Source organism: Lingula anatina, chromosome 7 (assembly GCF_051362555.1).
Source record: "Lingula anatina isolate TDL-2025a chromosome 7, LinAna3.0, whole genome shotgun sequence".
Taxonomy (NCBI): Eukaryota; Metazoa; Brachiopoda; class Lingulata; order Lingulida; family Lingulidae; genus Lingula; species Lingula anatina.
In genome coordinates, this window is record NC_141773.1 from 2,299,534 (window position 1) to 2,316,833 (window position 17,300).

General features: G+C 35.0%; 1 protein-coding gene across 1 annotated transcript; it reads left to right on the plus strand.

The window, feature by feature from the left end:
• The first annotated feature begins 610 nt into the window (after positions 1-610).
• LOC106159596 (2'-5'-oligoadenylate synthase 1-like) lies at positions 611-16,733 on the plus strand. The gene is made up of 7 exons (XM_087017055.1): positions 611-790; positions 1,333-1,615; positions 1,910-2,076; positions 2,453-2,658; positions 2,805-2,952; positions 14,430-14,553; positions 15,581-16,733. Exons 1-7 carry the CDS (start codon positions 611-613, stop codon positions 15,802-15,804), a joined length of 1,332 nt encoding a protein of 443 aa, XP_086873181.1. The 3' UTR covers positions 15,805-16,733.
• Positions 16,734-17,300: the final 567 nt, after the last annotated feature.

The window sequence follows — 17,300 nt, forward strand, 5'->3', positions numbered from 1 at the left end:
GTTTTATAACTTTTGGCGACCAATACTACTCAAATATTCATAAACTAACGATATCGACATTGCGTTAGATGAGACGTACTGATGTCGACAACAACAGCAATCTAGGAACACATTTAAAACAGCAGAAGATCACAAAATAAGTTTATGCTTCCCTCTTTTGTGTGGGTAATGCGCCGTAAGAACATAACCAGGTGACTTATTTGGATCACTGTCAAAATCCAAATGGATGGCAGGATTTTTAGAGACCTGTTATTTGGCAGCGATTATTTCAACCGTGATCCGATTCGCTATTTATTTAGGTAATGACCGCTCAATTACATTTTTTAAATATCCTTTGTTATTTATTGGGGGTCTTATTAGAGCAATATATTTCAATAAAAATTTTCAAATCCTTAATCAAAAGAGGCATTCATATTATAGCATTAATATTGTGTTTCACATATCATCTGGGAAAGACATGTTCTGGAACATATACCCAACTTTTAAGGGCGGGTGTCTGCAATGCTTTATTAAGTTGTCAATCAATCAGAGCCTGATGGCACACTACGAGACTTAAAGGAAACCCTTGTTGATACAGGGGTCAACGTGCGTACGCGTAGACTTATCAAAAATGGCACAGACAAAGCCAGATATATTTTCAACGGCTCAGAGTGAGTCTGAAGTTGACAAGTTCATTTTGGATTACTTGCAACCAGATGAAGACTTTTCCCGTGCCTGCGGCGTGGCCGTCGACAGATTGGTTCGGTATCTGCAAACAGAAATGCCCATTGATGTTCGTTCAGTGATAAAGGTACATATTTATTCCAGGTTTGTTTTACCAGCTCTCTCTTTTTTTAGAGAGAGAGAGAGAGAGAGAGAGAGAGAGAGAGAGAGACGGCTACTTTAGGTGTGGGATTGGTTTTGATTAATTAAGATCACATAAACTTGTTTAATGAATCAAGTCATCGTTGTTTCTCTTTCTCTCATATAGGACAAATACAATTCAATGTAAAGGGGCGGTGTCTGATAAACATTGCCGTGATAAGACATTAGTGGTATGGATAAGGCTTATCAACGACATTTGTATTGTTTTATTGTTATAATTTTATTGGGACTAAAACCATGTGTACCGCCAGCGCCTAGACTGGTGGTACAATAAACGTCAACAAACCAAAATAGAAAGTAACGTTTCATACTTCTAAAAAAAACTTTGGGTATTGTAAGTACCAAAACGGTAGTTAATTCACCATGTATCAAATAGGCTTACTACATGCACTTTGTCGAAGAAATTATAAAGACAATAAATAAATGATAGATTTATAAGTTAATGAGTATTACAATATTTTCTTCAAGGGAGGATCGCTGGGGAAAGGCACGGCGCTGAGAGATAAGTCTGACATAGACTGCGTGGTTTTTATTAATTATGTCGGAGATCTTCGATCGCCCATACTAGCCATGAGCGGTCACTGGTTGCAGGAAACCATTGACAAGATAAGGCATTGCCTCGGAAATCGGAACCCTCTACCCGAGTTCGAGGTTGTTGGCAAGACGAGGCATGCCGTGAAACTTCGATACAAGAGGGGCTCTTTTACCTGTGACGTTGATCTGCTACCTGCCATAGATATTTTGAGTAAAGGTTTGTCAGAATACCCAGCCTAGGTTTTGAGGAATTATTATTACAATCATCTCATCACCACTTATGGTCCATTAAAACAAAATCATATCCGACCACAGCTTTGAACAGCTTTAAACATCAAGGCTTGTCTTTGTTTTTTTTTCAAAAAGCTTTATTATTTTCTATTCAAGGTACACAAAAGTATTTGGTGCAAAGACAGATGCGGGAGTTTTGTATTTATATCTGCTGTAGACCGCATGCTTTCTTTGTGTTTGTTTTTTCACAAATCAAAAGATGATATGTACTCTTTACCAGGTTCGCTGCAAGAAGTGTATGATGCAATGGAAGCAGCCTCTCCATCCCAGCGTGAGTATTACTCAGCTCCATTGGTACAGCTACAAGTAGATTTCGTAAAACATCAAGAAACGACGGTAAAGGACCTGATTCGTTTTGTCAAATACTGGAGAAAGGAATGCTTTCAGGTGAGAACTGTCACAGTAAAGAGTAAGGTGGGCAATGTTATCGGGGCTTTGGGATCCGGGGAAGGTCGGGGATATTATTTGTATTGCTTTTCCCTATCATGATTTTAAAAAGATGCCCCTAAACAGTTATGTCAGTCTACTGCCCTGACAACAATCAGCATTGCACTTTTGTGCGGGGTAAATCTAGCCTTACTAAATTAAGCCAACCTGCATTGCAGATTTATCCGGTCGGTGTGTACAGACATATGTCACTTTTAAATAGAAGACTAATGTCTGTTTTCATGATTATGATGTATGAATATATATATATATAAGGAGCCGGGACATGCCATATCCTCCCATTGCAATGAACACAACGCCTCATTTTATTTGTCAGGAAAGCACCAATATTAGGCTGCCGTCCTCCTATCTCCTGGAGCTTCTTTGTATCAAGGTTTGGGAAAGGACGGGGAGACCCTCGTCAATTGACAAAAGACAAGGGTTAAAGGCTGTGATGTGGCTACTGACTAAACCCCTTTACCTTTGCGTGGAGTGGTCGAAAAATTATAAGATCAGCAGTTACCCACTTCATCCCACTATTGAGTATGTATTGAATTCCACTTTTTCCCCAGAAAACCTCATATTACATTTTATTCTTGAATGGAAATATCTGTAAAATCTATAGAATAAGAAGACACGAAATATTTGTGCTACGAATATATTTCATAAGAACCACATTTCTCTTGCAGCCGGCAGCTGCTGGTTCGAGATCCTGCCAACCCATTCAATGACCTGTGCGGTGGTTTCAATGAGTCCAGCTGGGGTGCAATAGGTTACGTGAAGAACAAAACTTTAAGAAATCTATTGTGCTATGGACTGCACATGCATCCACCTTGGGCAAGGAAATATATATTTGGTTACTGGGAAACAACAGAGTAGACAACAATATTGAATTCAGAAGAAATAAGGCACCATAATCGCGATGCATGTACGTTCATCTTGCAATCAAAGATATAATATAATATAATATAATATAATATAATATAATATATGCGTTATGTGCATTTTTTATATGCAGGCATTTTTACAAATTCTACGAAAACGAAAGCAATCTTCGTGGCTAATATATTCATGGAGAATATATACATTCATAAACTTATCACAATTAACAACATTGAAAAACACGGGTTTTTAGAATCAAACGACTAATACACTGTGACATAAACAGTCAAAAACTGATCGAATCAGACATACATACCGTTGTAAGTTAAAAGGCCACGTTAGATTAGAACACTACATGTGGAGTATTCTAGTTGGCAGTTTTTGTTGATATACATATATGTGTGTGTATCCGTTGTGTGTGTCCTGTGTGTGTGTGTATGCGTGTGTGTGTGTGTCCGCTGTGTGTGTGTGTGAGTGTGTGTGTGTGTGTGTGTATGTATGTGTGTGTGTGTATCCGCTGTGTGTGTGTGTGTGTGTGTCCTGTGTGTGTGTGTGTGTGTGTATGCGTGCTCTTGTGCACGCATTCTAACCGAGGACACACACCCGCCCGAAACCCACTAACCGAGGACACACCTCCAACCGAGGACGTCCTCGGTTGACATAAGCAGTGGAATGCATAAAGGGGCCCATTTCAAGTTAGGTGGTGAAATTTGACGCTATTCTGAGCCAGTCCTCGGTTATGCTGTATAGCGCGGGCCAAGTTCCCGCCACGAGTGTATCAGAAATACTGTCCAACTTTTTGTCTGAAATCGGGCTATACACACGCGTCCTCGGTTGTGCTGTAAAGGGCGGACCAAATTCCGCGTCCTCGGTTGTGCTGTAAAGGGCAGACTAAACTGAAACTAATGTTATATCTCAGATGTCTATATATTCAGTAAGTTCATATTTTTAAACTAAAGGTCTTTTTTATCAAATTAAGCTCTCCTACTCTGAAGTATCAAAAAACGTACCGGTACGTTAATTAATTTTCCAAATTTCTTCCCGCCGGTACGCTCCATTTTCACCCAGTAGCCTACGCTTATTAATTTTTCAAAAATCTTCCACCCGGTATGTTTATTAAATACCTATTGTACCGGTGGGAAATTACACATGTACAAGTCACGCTTTTTATTTTCTTAAATTGAAGTATAATGAGAAGAAAATCGAGATCTCAACTCATTACCTACTGTTCCACAAACAGCACTGGAAAGTAGGTCAAGCGGAAGTCGCTCTCTGAACACAACAGTACATGCGTCACCTGATTTCAGTTTCTATAAATAGACGTGCTTTCCCTTCAGCAGTGACAACTACTCATGTATATCGATCGAATGATGCAATGTGGCAAGGTGATAGGATCATATTTATAGCTAAGGAGGTCATTTCAAGTGCAGCAAAGAAGTTGTGTCTGTTTTCAAACGTCAATTATTTCATGCCGATTTATGATTTAAACGATGTTAAATCACATTTCTATGTAAGATAAACCCTTAGGAGTTTACAGGTATGCAAAACGAACCTTATATCTGAGAATAAATTTACTAGTATGAACCGTATGGCTCTCGGAGGCGGCTTAGGTGCGATATATCTGGGTCTTCGGCCCCTGACAATTATGAAATTTAACTCATCCCGTTTTTAAGATAAATTTTAATACTGAGTGAATTTTACCTGGTGATTTTTTTTTTTACAATGATCAATAGCTAGCTTTTTATGTACAGACACAGATGTGTCTGTACATATAGCCGTCATCTGCGTCTGTCGTCGCCGTCGCTGTCGCCGTCGTCGCCGTTGCCGTGCACTTTTACCGATAACACGATAAGTGGAAAACTGTTTTTTCTTTTGGCTTGAAACTTACAGAACTGATGAATATTCGTAATACGCAGGTCAAGTTCGAAAATCAGCATGATCGAATTTATGCTGTTTTTTTCACTTTTTTCAGCATATATGCAGCACCGATAACACGATAAGTGGAAAACCATTTTACCTTTTGGTTTCAAACTTACAGAACTGATGAATATTCATAATACGCAGGTCAAGTTTGAAAATCAGCGTGATTGGGTCATTTTTAGGGAAGTTATGCTGTTTTTCACTTTTTTCAGCATGTATGCAACACCTTTGTGCTATATGATGGTACTGTATGGATGGCAGTCTATAAAATTGTCCCTTGGGTGATCACTAATTAAATTAAGGTCTATAAAGTCACTTGCCTACTCATTAATTTTCAATTGGCCATTAAATGAGATTACATAAAACACTCCTTGAGATTTCCCTGTAAAGTCCCATAGGTTTAGCTCTCTTAACTGTGTCACAAAATTAGGATTTGGTGATAATTTTGCAGATAAATGGTGTTAAACATTGCAAATAAATTTACAACAAAAAGAATGTGTTATGCCAACATGCTATAGATGAATAACAGTGCTTTATTTTTCTCAAACTTGGTGGGGTTATTAATATCAAGTTAATACAGCTAGATTAAAAGTTTGAATAGCACCTTTATTGGAATTTTTTACGTTTTTTTTTTAAATTTTTTTAAAATTATTTTTCAAACACTAGCATCTTCAAGATGTGATTTTTTACTCCCATCCACCAGAAGTGCTGTGCATTTTCTGTATTTTTGTATATAATTGTTATTTCTTCAGATTTAATTCTTAGGCATGTTAACAGTCTCATTATGGAACTAATAAGATATGTAAAAGTATTGTTTTGACATTTTCTGCTTCTTAACAATATTGTTGATTATATAAAAATGACGGTAAACCTGTTATAATATTGTGCATTGTGTAATAAAGTATCATAAATGGAAAGGAACTCATCATTGCAGTTTGTCAGATTTAATCATTCACTATGTTCAGCATCTGCAAATGGAGCAAATTGGACATTGAAAATTGTTCTATTGATAGTTTTCCTATGTCAACAATTTTCCTAGTTGAACATTTAAAAATGACAGTTTATTGATCATTTTGTTTTAAAAAAGGTGTTGAAAATGGAAAGAAAATCATTTCAGTACAGTTATCTCTTGTTTACATTTTGGCATTTTGAAAGTGTGACTCTGAACTTCCATGGCCTTGAAGACCTTCCCAAATCACATTTTCTGAATATTCATGATACTTTTATTTTTTTATAAAAAATTTGATGGTCATTATGCTGTTAAGTATTATGGTTTATTGCATGAAAGTTGAAGAAAACCCTATTTTGGACACTGCTGCCAGGATAGCGGTTAAGGGAAAACCATGTTACTTACGATACTGAAACTTACTGAAAAGTTTCATAAGACAGAAGTGCAGCTTGTGTTTGAAAACCAGTGTGATTGTTTTCTGTTTTGGAGGCAATGCAGGTTTATAGAGTGCTATACTGGCATTTTGAAGTCGTGACTTATCACTCCCATCTGCCAGGAGCCCTGTACTCTTACTTTGTAACATTTTCTGTATTTTGTTAAGTTACAAGAATGATTCTTAGGATTGACATACAGCAAAAAAAAAAAAAAAATTAATGATATATATATATATATATATATATATATATATATATATATATATATATTTTTTTTTTTTAATGAGTTTAAGCAATTTTTTTTGTGTTTAATTTTCACTGTACCTCATTCTGGCATTTCCAAAGTTTAACTCTTATCAGCCTGACACCTTAGGGACTATTTCCAGACCCTATCACGCTAACTGTGGATCGATCTATCTCCATGGGAATTCTCGCTAAATTGCAATCAATGTAAGTGGCTTAGTTGTCTGTCACGCCTACTGAAACTGGCATGCCAGAATCCTAAGACTCTCAAACTGAAAGCAATTTAGTGAGAAACCCCTTGGAGTTGGATTGATCCTGTTAGATTGATCTAGGTATGGGAACTTAGTCTAATGCTTGATACACATTTTACTTTCATCCTAATCCAATGTTATGCAGAATAAGAATTTGATTTTGGCTATGCATTTACAGTTAGCATAATACATTAGTTCATCAGAGTTGACAGTATCCTATTTCCTGCGTTTTTATTTTCTGGTTTTTGTCTGTACATTTGACAGCTTTGCTGCCTTGTTTCTTTCTCTTCTTCTTCTTTACTTTTATTTATTTATTTCATTTTTTTTTTTTGGGGGGGGGGGGGGGACCGGTGTAAAGGTTTTTTCCACCCAGTATTTTTATTCCATCCAGTACTTTTATTAAATTTCGAGATTTTTTCCACCCAGTACTTTTATTCCATCAGTACTTTTATCAAATTTTGAGATTTTTTCCACCCAGTACTTTTATTCCATCAGTACTTTTATTCGATACTTCAGAGTAGGCTTTTCATAAAACTCACAGAACTGATGATTATAAGTAAAAGAATGGTCAAGATTGAAAATCAGCATGGCCAGGCCCTTTTCTTTCAAATGTTATGCTGTTTTTTTTTTTTTTCAGCATATAAGTAACACTGTAAGCACATTTCAGGGAGAACCAATAAGCCTGTTTTCATGAAACTCACAGGAGTAATCAATGTTATCTATATACAAATCAAGTTTAAAAATAAGATTGATTGGTTGAGTTTTGAGGGACTTCAGCTTTTATTTGTATATAAGTGGTTTTCCTCAGATTTGATTGTCAGGCATGTTGACAGTTTCGTTATTGAACTAACTAGATATGTAAATATGTTAGTGTTTGTCTGAAATTTTCTGCATCTTTACAACATTGCTAGTTGATTAAATAAATATGACGGTAAACATGTTATCATGTACTGTGTAATACAGTGTCTCAAAATGGAGGAAATGGGGTGATTATTTTCAAAAGTTTTGCATTTTTTTTCTCCTTTTTTCAGTGTACATGCAACACTGTAAACACACTTCAAGGAGAACCAATAGGCCTGTTTTCATGAAACTCAGAGAACTGATGATTATTAGTAAATTAAAAAGAATGATCAAGATTGAAAATCAGCATGACCAGGCCCTTTTCTTTCAAATGTTATGCTGGTTTTTTTTCAGCATATATGTAACACTGTAAGCACATTTCAAGGAGAACCAATAAGCCTGTTTTCATGAAACTCACAAAACTGATGATTATTAGTAAAAGAATGGTCAACATTGAAAATCAGCATGACCAGGCCCTTTTCTTTCAAATGTTATGCTGTTTTTTTAAGCATATAAGTAACACTGTAAGCACATTTCAGGAAGAACCAATAACTTAAAGCCTGTTTTCATGAAACTCACAGAACTGATTATTATGAGTAAAAGAATGGTCAAAATTGAAAATCAGCATGACCAGGCCCTTTTTTTTCAAATGTTATGCTGTTTTTTTTTTTCAGCATATACATGTAAGTAACACTGTAAGCACATTTCTGGGAGAACCGATAGGCCTGTTGTCATTAAACTCACAAGAGTGATCAATGTTATATATATACAAATCAAATTTAAAAATAAGATAGATTGGTTGAGTTCTGAGGGACTTCAGCTTTTATTTGTATATAAGTGGTTTTCCTCAGATTTGATTGTCAGGCATGTTGACAGTTTCGTTATTGAATTAACTAGATATGTAAATATGTTAGTGTTTCTCTGAAATTTTCTGCATCTTTACAACATTGCTAGTTGATTATATAAATATGACGGTAAACATGTTATCATGTACTGTGTAATACAGTGTCACAAAATGGAGGAAATGGGGTGATTATTTTCAAAAGTTTTGCATTTTTTCTCCTTTTTTCAGTGTACATGCAACACTGTTAACATATTTCAAGGAGAACCAATAAGCCTGTTTTCATGAAACTCACAGAACTGATGATTATTAGTAAAAGAATGGTCAAGATTGAAAATCAGCAAGACCAGGCCCTTTTCTTTCAAATGTTATGCTGTTTTTTTTTTTTTTTTTTTTTTTTTTTTTTTTTTTTTTAGCATATATGTAACACTGTAAGCACATTTCAGGGAGAACCAATAACTTAAAGCCTGTTTTCATGAAACTCACAGAACTGATGATTATTAGTAAAAGCATATTAGTAACACTGTAAGCACATTTCAGGGAGAACCGATAGGCCTGTTGTCATTAAACTCACAAGAGTGATCAATGTTATCTATATACAAATCACATTTAAAAATAAGATTGATTGGTTGAGTTTTGAGGGACTTCAGCTTTTATTTGTATATAAGTGGTTTTCCTCAGATTTGATTGTCAGGCATGTAAACAGTCTCATTATTGAATTTACTAGATATGTAAAATGGGTTGTTTGACAATTTCTGCATCTTGACAATATTGCTAGTTGATTATATAAAAATGGTGGTAAACCTGTTATCTTGTATTGTGTAAAAAAAGTGCCAAAATGGAAATGAACACGTATCATTGTAGTTTGTCAGATTCAATCATTCACAATGTTCGGAATGGAGGAAATTGGACATTTAAACTTGTTATATTGATATTTTTGCCATCTCAACAATTTTCTTAGTTGATCATGTGAAATGGCAGTAAATGTATTATTTTATGTAAAAAAGTTAAAAATGGAAAGAAACCCATTTCAGTACAGTGCTCTCTTGTATACATTTAGCATTTTCAAAGTATGACTTTGGAGTTCCATGAACCTGAAAACCTTTGCTAGTCACATTTTCTGAATATTCATGATACTAATATTTTATTATAAAAAATTGATGATCATTATGCTGTTAAGCATTATATAATATTGCATCAAATTGGAAGAAATCACAATTTTGGGTGCTGCTGGCATGATGTCCTCAATTGTAAGATTGTGTACTGTTCAAGTCTGTATCCAATGGACGACACTTTGTGTTATCAAAATACAAAATTCATGATAATAAAAGAGTGCTAAATAGAAAATAAGCATTATGAAAATAAAATGTTTGAAAACGAATTTCTTTGGTCTTTTATTTTATTTCATCAGTATCCTTTCTTTTCCTGAATTAATTGATGTTTTATCTCATAATCTTCAATTCTAAAAAAGTGGCAAAGCCCAGCATTAAATATTGTATAACTGTTCATTTAATCATCACCTCTGGTGTTATTTTGGAATTTACCTTAAATATGAAAGAATTTCATAAAAATGTGAATTGCTGCAAAGTAACGCTATATAAAATTTGCTTTGCATTAAAAGTACAATCATTATTACATGTAGATGCATGCATGTCCTCGGTTGTAATGTGTAGTGTCTGTCCGTGTGTGTGTCCGTGTGTGTCCTCGGTTAGAATGTAAAATTCTTGTCAGCAAAAAATTAGTTTTTATAAAAAATTAATTTATAACATTCATACTCGAATAGATTTTACCCTAAATTGAATGTTTTTATTTTGATTTAACCAAGGAATAAGATGTCCTCGGTTGTATGGTGTTGTGCTGATGTCCTCGGTTGGTACACATAGACAAGTATGTGTGTGTGTGTGTGTGTAAGAGAGAGACAGAGAGAGAGAGAGAGAGGCTAGGTGCCAATACATTCCAATTACTAACTGGAGTATTGGGTCTTTGCATTATTAACAGCACAATGAGCATATTTATTGGCCAAGAAATTTACAGGCTACATGTAGCTGCCAGTTTGTTTGTATGACATGTGTAATTATAAACTATGAATGTTATGGATCAAGGTACATCATATGAAACTTACAGGTCTGGTAAAAGGAATTCAGTTAAAATACATGTGATAATGCTTATTTTTTTAAAGATTATTGTACACACATGTAATGAAAAAAGGATTTACACTGATTAAAATATATAGTAAAGGAATGTTTTATTAACGTTGTGTTTCCTTAGTTATCTCAGTTTTGTACCGATTTTGGTAAAAAATCCTGCAAACTAATATTTTGCAAAAGCGTTTTAGGACATTTCTGATTTTTCTTAATAATAATAATATTATATGAAACGTACAAAGAAAAGTGTGAATTGTCAGCCACTCAATAGGTAAACTTAATAATATTTACAGGCCAATATTTTTAGTTACCAGGCGCCTTAAAACGTTAAACTGAACCCAGTAAAACAACAATTGTGTTTGAAGTCCAACTGATACATTTTTCAAAATGTATTAAGTCCTTACAAAAGTCATTTTATTGCTGTTCCACACTGATTTAGATGTACAATTGGTAAAAAAATATACTGAGTTAAAATTTCTTTTATTTGAAGAAAATCCACTTTTCTCTAATTAATTGACCATGCATTATACCCGTGGGAAAATGGATACATTTTCTGAAATTTATGTAAATGGGACATTAATGGCTTTCTTTGCCACATGTACATCCTGAATAAAAATTAACATTCCTTTACTAAATGTTTTAATCGATCTGAATGCTTTTTCTTTAAAAATTTATGCCATAATCTTAAAAAGTATCATTATCAGATTTTTTACAAACCACATCAAATGATTTCATTGTGCATTTGTAAGAATGTGCTCCCAAACCAACTTTGTCAGCTGCATATAAGACGGCACACTTAAAGCGAAGGGAATACAGATGAATTACCGTATACCAGTGGGCGTTAAACTTTTTGTACAAACCTGTTCAATGGTCTCTTTTCTTAATCCCACTGAAGTATTACTGTCACAGTCATATTTGTGATGTATAGATGTCATTAACGCGGAATGTCATTTTATAATGCAACTCTGCGTGTATATATCATGTGTATAAGCTCGACAAGACAACAGAAAATTTTGCGACTTTTGATCCGCTAAAATTGTAAAGACGAGATGATAATAGGTTGTAATATAAAAACACTCGAAAAACTGGTGTTTGATACCTGTAATGTCACCAAGTTCCGCTGTGTCCTTTCCCTCTGGCTCAGCCAGTAGTTTCTACCCTGTTACTTGATATTGCCACGTATGATTTACATGTGACATCACCGCTTATATAAATACACCCCAAAATATAATTACCAGGTAACACATAAGCGATCATGGCAATAATTTTGATTTTCTGTCTCGTGCTATTGAACATTGGAGTCGTGGCACCACAAAACGAAACTGGTGATTTAGACTATTACTTGAACAAGTGCGTTACCTTGCCAGTTGAAGGGGCCAGTAAGACGACACCGTCCGCCGAACCTGATCTAGAGGTGAGAGAGAGAGAGAGAGAGAGAGAGAGAGAGAGAGAGTTTTATGATTTCTATCTATATACATGTTCGACCACCAAATAAGTTAGCTTTCCTGGGTAAATATAGCATATTGTTGGAGGTTAGAGTGAAAATTACCGGCTCAATATAGTTAAATCATGTGTGAAACACAGAAGAATAAGAACTAAAATCGATGTCATGAAAACACAACATTTAGCAAGAATTCTTTGCTTAAGAAGGTTTAAAGCGTGAAATGTGCTCCTCTAGGAAAATAAATTGTCACCCTTAATGTAATGCGCAAAACTACTAAAAGGTTTTTTAAAACAAAATTTAATTGATTGTACAACTAATGAATGAACGATAGTAAAAAAAGACACAAGGTCACATTTAGTATTTTCTACAGTATTTACTACAGTCTGTCTGCGCGTGGAATCAGAAAGTTTTTTTAAAACTGCAATCATATCGTCATATTTCATTTCATTCTTTTTTTTGCGTAACAGTCACGTCACATTGATCTCGAAAAGTAAAATGAGATAATTATTCTGTTTGCAAAGATGCAGGTAAGCAAGTTGGCAATAAAAGGCGATAAAAAGCTTCCCGCATACACAAAACATTCGATACGTGTCAACCATACGGTGTAAAACAAACATAGACAAACATAGACAAAAACATATGTAATTATACACTTTGTTTTTATTCCATCCAGCACAAAATAAATGGTAGTTTAATGCTACGTCTAGACAGCCGCCGCTTAAATTGCAGGAGACCAAACATATTACTTAAAAGGGAATCAAACTGCAGTCGTCCGTGATCAGCTTACCCTGCTCCTCTGTGGCCGCTATAGATTGAGCACGGAGAAAGTAATTAATTACATTTCGACGTTTTTGGTGTTAGTAGAGGACATCTATTCAGAAGCTTTTAAAATATTGAAGAAGTGCAAACTTCCCTCACTACGACTGCCACCAACATCCACGTACATGTACACCCTCTCTCTGTTTCACACACACACACACACACACACACACAAACACACACACACATTTGGTCCATACGTTGTTTGATGTGTATAAATCATTTTATCTTAATTATTAACACGCAAATTAGATAATGTTGCGCAACAGGCCCCTCAGCGATTTTCGTTCACTTTTTTCCTGTTTTCCTGAGGTCCTCATCTTTCACTTTCTGCTTGTTTGTCAATAAACTGGTGGTGTGTGTGTGTGTGTGTGTGTGTGTGTGTGTGTGGCGGCCTTTGCCATGGTGACACACATCATTTCTGAGACCAACAGATTCTTAATTATTTCAAATGCATTAACCAAATGGAGTTCAAAATAATTTCAGACGTGCATTCTAAGAACTGCACTATACTTAAAAGGCATCAGAAATCCCAAGATGGCAGCACATTCAAGACGGAGTCCATTTTTTGCTGATATTGAGTGATTTCAATAAATTTCATCAATTGAATTTATTAAGAAATGGGAATATGTGAAATGATTTTATGTAACAGAGTAGAACGGGGTCGTTTCGTTCAATCCACAGAGTTTGTTTGAGATAGAGCCTTTTATTTAGATGCAACGTCCTGAAATCCAAGATGGTTGCTACAAAACTTTTACATATGTCCCATGGTGTCCCAGCTAGAAATACTCTGTATGCTACATTCAACATAACATATATTCTTTGTTACTTTTGATGCACTACAGGAAGAAAATAGATACTTCATTTAAGTCTTGTACGTAAAACGAACTTCCATATTTTACACGGACACAAAACAAAGTTCGGGACCAAAGCTATCAGAAAAACATAGTGAATGGACGGGGGAAGGGTCTACGGTGGCCCATAGGCTATGTTACAATATTTGTGTATTTCTCCAGTTTTTAACAAGGAGGAAAATGCATTTATGTTCGTTTGGATTGTAATAAGGACCTCATGTGCTAAGCAGTGTATGGGACTGTATATACAGAGTACACGCACTCGTTTTTTCTTCATTTATTGTTTGTTTATTTCGTTTATATACTGGTCAGCTCATATTGACAAGGTACATACAGGTATCATTGACCAGTAAAGGGCACTATACCATATCTTTTAACCTCTGTTTCAGTGCCCATATTTCCGAAAAAGATCCTGCTGCAATGTGAATGCAGTTGCAAATCTCCTGGAGAACCATGTTTGGAATGGGATAGTCAATTACATGCACTGTCCTCAGAAACCACGCCTTTCCCCGGAGTGTGAGAGACTTACATTTGAGCAGTCTTGTTTCTATGCCTGCTCACCAAACCTGGGACCATGGATCTATAGCTATCTTGTATGTATTAACCTTTGATAAACTGACCCAGCTTAAACTCTCTCTCTCTCTCTTTCTCTCTCTTTCTCTGTGATCAACATATATTTTATCATTGTTTCAGTATTTCGAAATCCTCGATAACGTGCCTCTATGTGCCAGTCAGTGTAACAAGTGGTGGGACGCCTGTAAAGAGGAATACACTTGTCACAGGAACTGGCTGGCTGACATGGACTGGAGCGTTGAAGGTGAGTGGTGTCATCTAGAGAGAAAAAAAGGGGGCGAGGGGTAGCGGGAGAAACGATTTAAAACTACTTGATGATTGGTGATATATATGAAAATTCGGTCTGAAAAGCAATCATTTTTTACTGGTAAGTGCATTAAATATAATGCCATATTTATACAAATATGAAATTGCCTTTAGCCTGTTGTCGTTCCCCTTAATTTATTGTGTTTGTCTTTCCGGTATTTAATGTCTTTATTTCATTTTAAGGATATTGTCACCCTTTTCCAAAAACTCCTTATCTAATGCCTTACATACATTATTTCGGGTAATAGATAAGTCTTCAGTAGTAAGTGACTAAATTTATTAATATTTACACATGTGTCGTCTTACGGGTGACGTCAGAATTGCGTTTTGAGGATAAAAACTGAAAAATCAAATTGTTATTTTACCTGAACACCCACGATCACGGTTTCAACGGCCATTCAATGGTACTAGCTAGTACTCCAAAAACCATTCAACGATTTTTTAAATCTTAGTTAATAAAGCACAATTATGCCTTTGTTTAATAAAAATATGAAATTAGGGTCTCATATCTCCCTAACAAAGATATTTTAACCAAAATGACGGCACGGGATTGTAGTCGTATAATCGTGGTCTACTCTGCCAATGATAAAATCTTGTGCAAGGTGGAAAAAGGTGTAAATAGACATTTAAAGCTTTAATTGCCTATGCTTATAAATTGCAATGAAAAATATAAATGCTGATATTTTTCTTTTCAATGTTTTTTATTGTATATAAGCACAAAGATAGATAGTATCTGGATGATAATAACAGGTTATACAATATCCTTAAAAACAACATTTAATATTAAGTCGGAACATATTTTTAAAATTGTGAGATTTAATGTTAATTGTATATGAAAATATTCACTGCTGAGGCGGAATCAGGCGTAAGTCATATAAAATACGGTGTCAGTAACTTAATTTTATTGTAATTTTTTGAAATTCTAAATTTCATTACATGAAAATCTCAACAAAAAATATTCCTAGGTATGAACACTTGCAAAGAGGGCTCGGTGTGTAGAAAATACACAGAGTTTTACAATTCATCCACCGACTTCTGCAACACTATTTGGAATGGCGCCTACAAGGTGGTGCCAGACTCGGAACCCTGCATGGTGTTCACCTTCAACACCTCGAAACCCAACCCGAATGATGCTGTGGCCCTTGAAGCTGCGAAGAAATTGCTTTCACAGGAGGTAGAAGTCAACTGAGGCTAAAGTTTCTCCAACAGTTCGACCCAGTAGGCCAGACCCAGCTGTTTGTGAACGCTCAAATTAAAATTGATGATTAATAACCAGATTTTACTTTATTTTTCAAGGGAATGCTGTAACTCTGCAATGTAAACAAAATATCTCTTGCTTTGATGGTTGATCACACTGATGTCATGTTTGGTTACCTTACAAGATCACTTTAATACAACACTGTAGCACAATACGACTTTGATAGTTTGTCTCTAAAACAATGAAACCTTGCTATATACAAGCAAATAAATGACACACTTCAAATCCGTTGATGTCTGGTTTCTTTTCCATAAAATCAAAATGCCGTTTGACAATATAATTATATTGTAGCAATTAGTAATGACAGTCATATATCTTTAAGGCGGCGGTTGTCGATAGTGAGAACTACCAATATACGTCATCAAGAGAATAGTTATTATCTATTATTCAGCAGGCAAGGTACTTCCCTATAGTTTTTGACTTCCCATTTTTCACATTCACCTCTGGCGCCAAGGGCTTTTTCATTAGGGAGATTTCACTATGATACAAGTGTTAATAAAAATTACGTATCACACTGTAGTCGGGATCCGGGCATGTAAATGTAAAACTTAATTGTCTACTGTTAATACACTTAGAACAATGCAAGCCGTACTCAAAATGTACATGTACTTATTTACTATAGCCATTACACTTGTCGGAATCACCTAACATATGTCCTTTTTTAGCGCGAATATTGGTTGGCATCAGATTTCATGAACCGTGTCACTATGCATTAACATATGCCCTCAGCCTCGTAAATGGTAAATGGAATTCAGTTTAAAAAAGACATCTGATAATCCTTATTGTTTGAAGACTACTGTATATATATTGAATGAAAAAGGATTTACACAGATGAAAAAATATAGTAAAGGAATGTTTTATAAAAACTTTCAGTTTGTTTTTTGTTTTCTTAGTTATCTGAGTTTTGTACCGATTTTAGTAAAAATTCTGCCACCTAATATTTTGTACAAGTTTTTTTTTTTTAATCCGCATTTTTTTAAATAATATTTGAAACGTACAAAGAAAACTGTGAATAGTTTGCCACCCAATGGCTAAACTAAAAAATATTTACAGACCAATGTATTTAGTAACCAGCACCTTGAAGGCGAAGTTCTCCAGATCAGCTAAAAACAACAAACTTAACCCAATAAAAAGACAATTGTGTATGAATTATTGTTTTTGGTATTGTATGAAACAACAAGATATTATTCCATAATTTGTTTAATTAGCATAATACTTAAAACGTCCAGCTTATACATTTTTTAAAATGTATTAAGTCCTAGCAAAAGTCATTTTATTGCTGTTCCACGCTGATTAAGATGTACACTCAGTACAAAAAATACTGAGTTCAATATTCCCAGCAGGCATAGTTGCGTTGGATCAACGTTGAAAACAGGTTGATACGTTGAATTGCCGTTGATCTACCTAAATTCAACGTAATATAAACG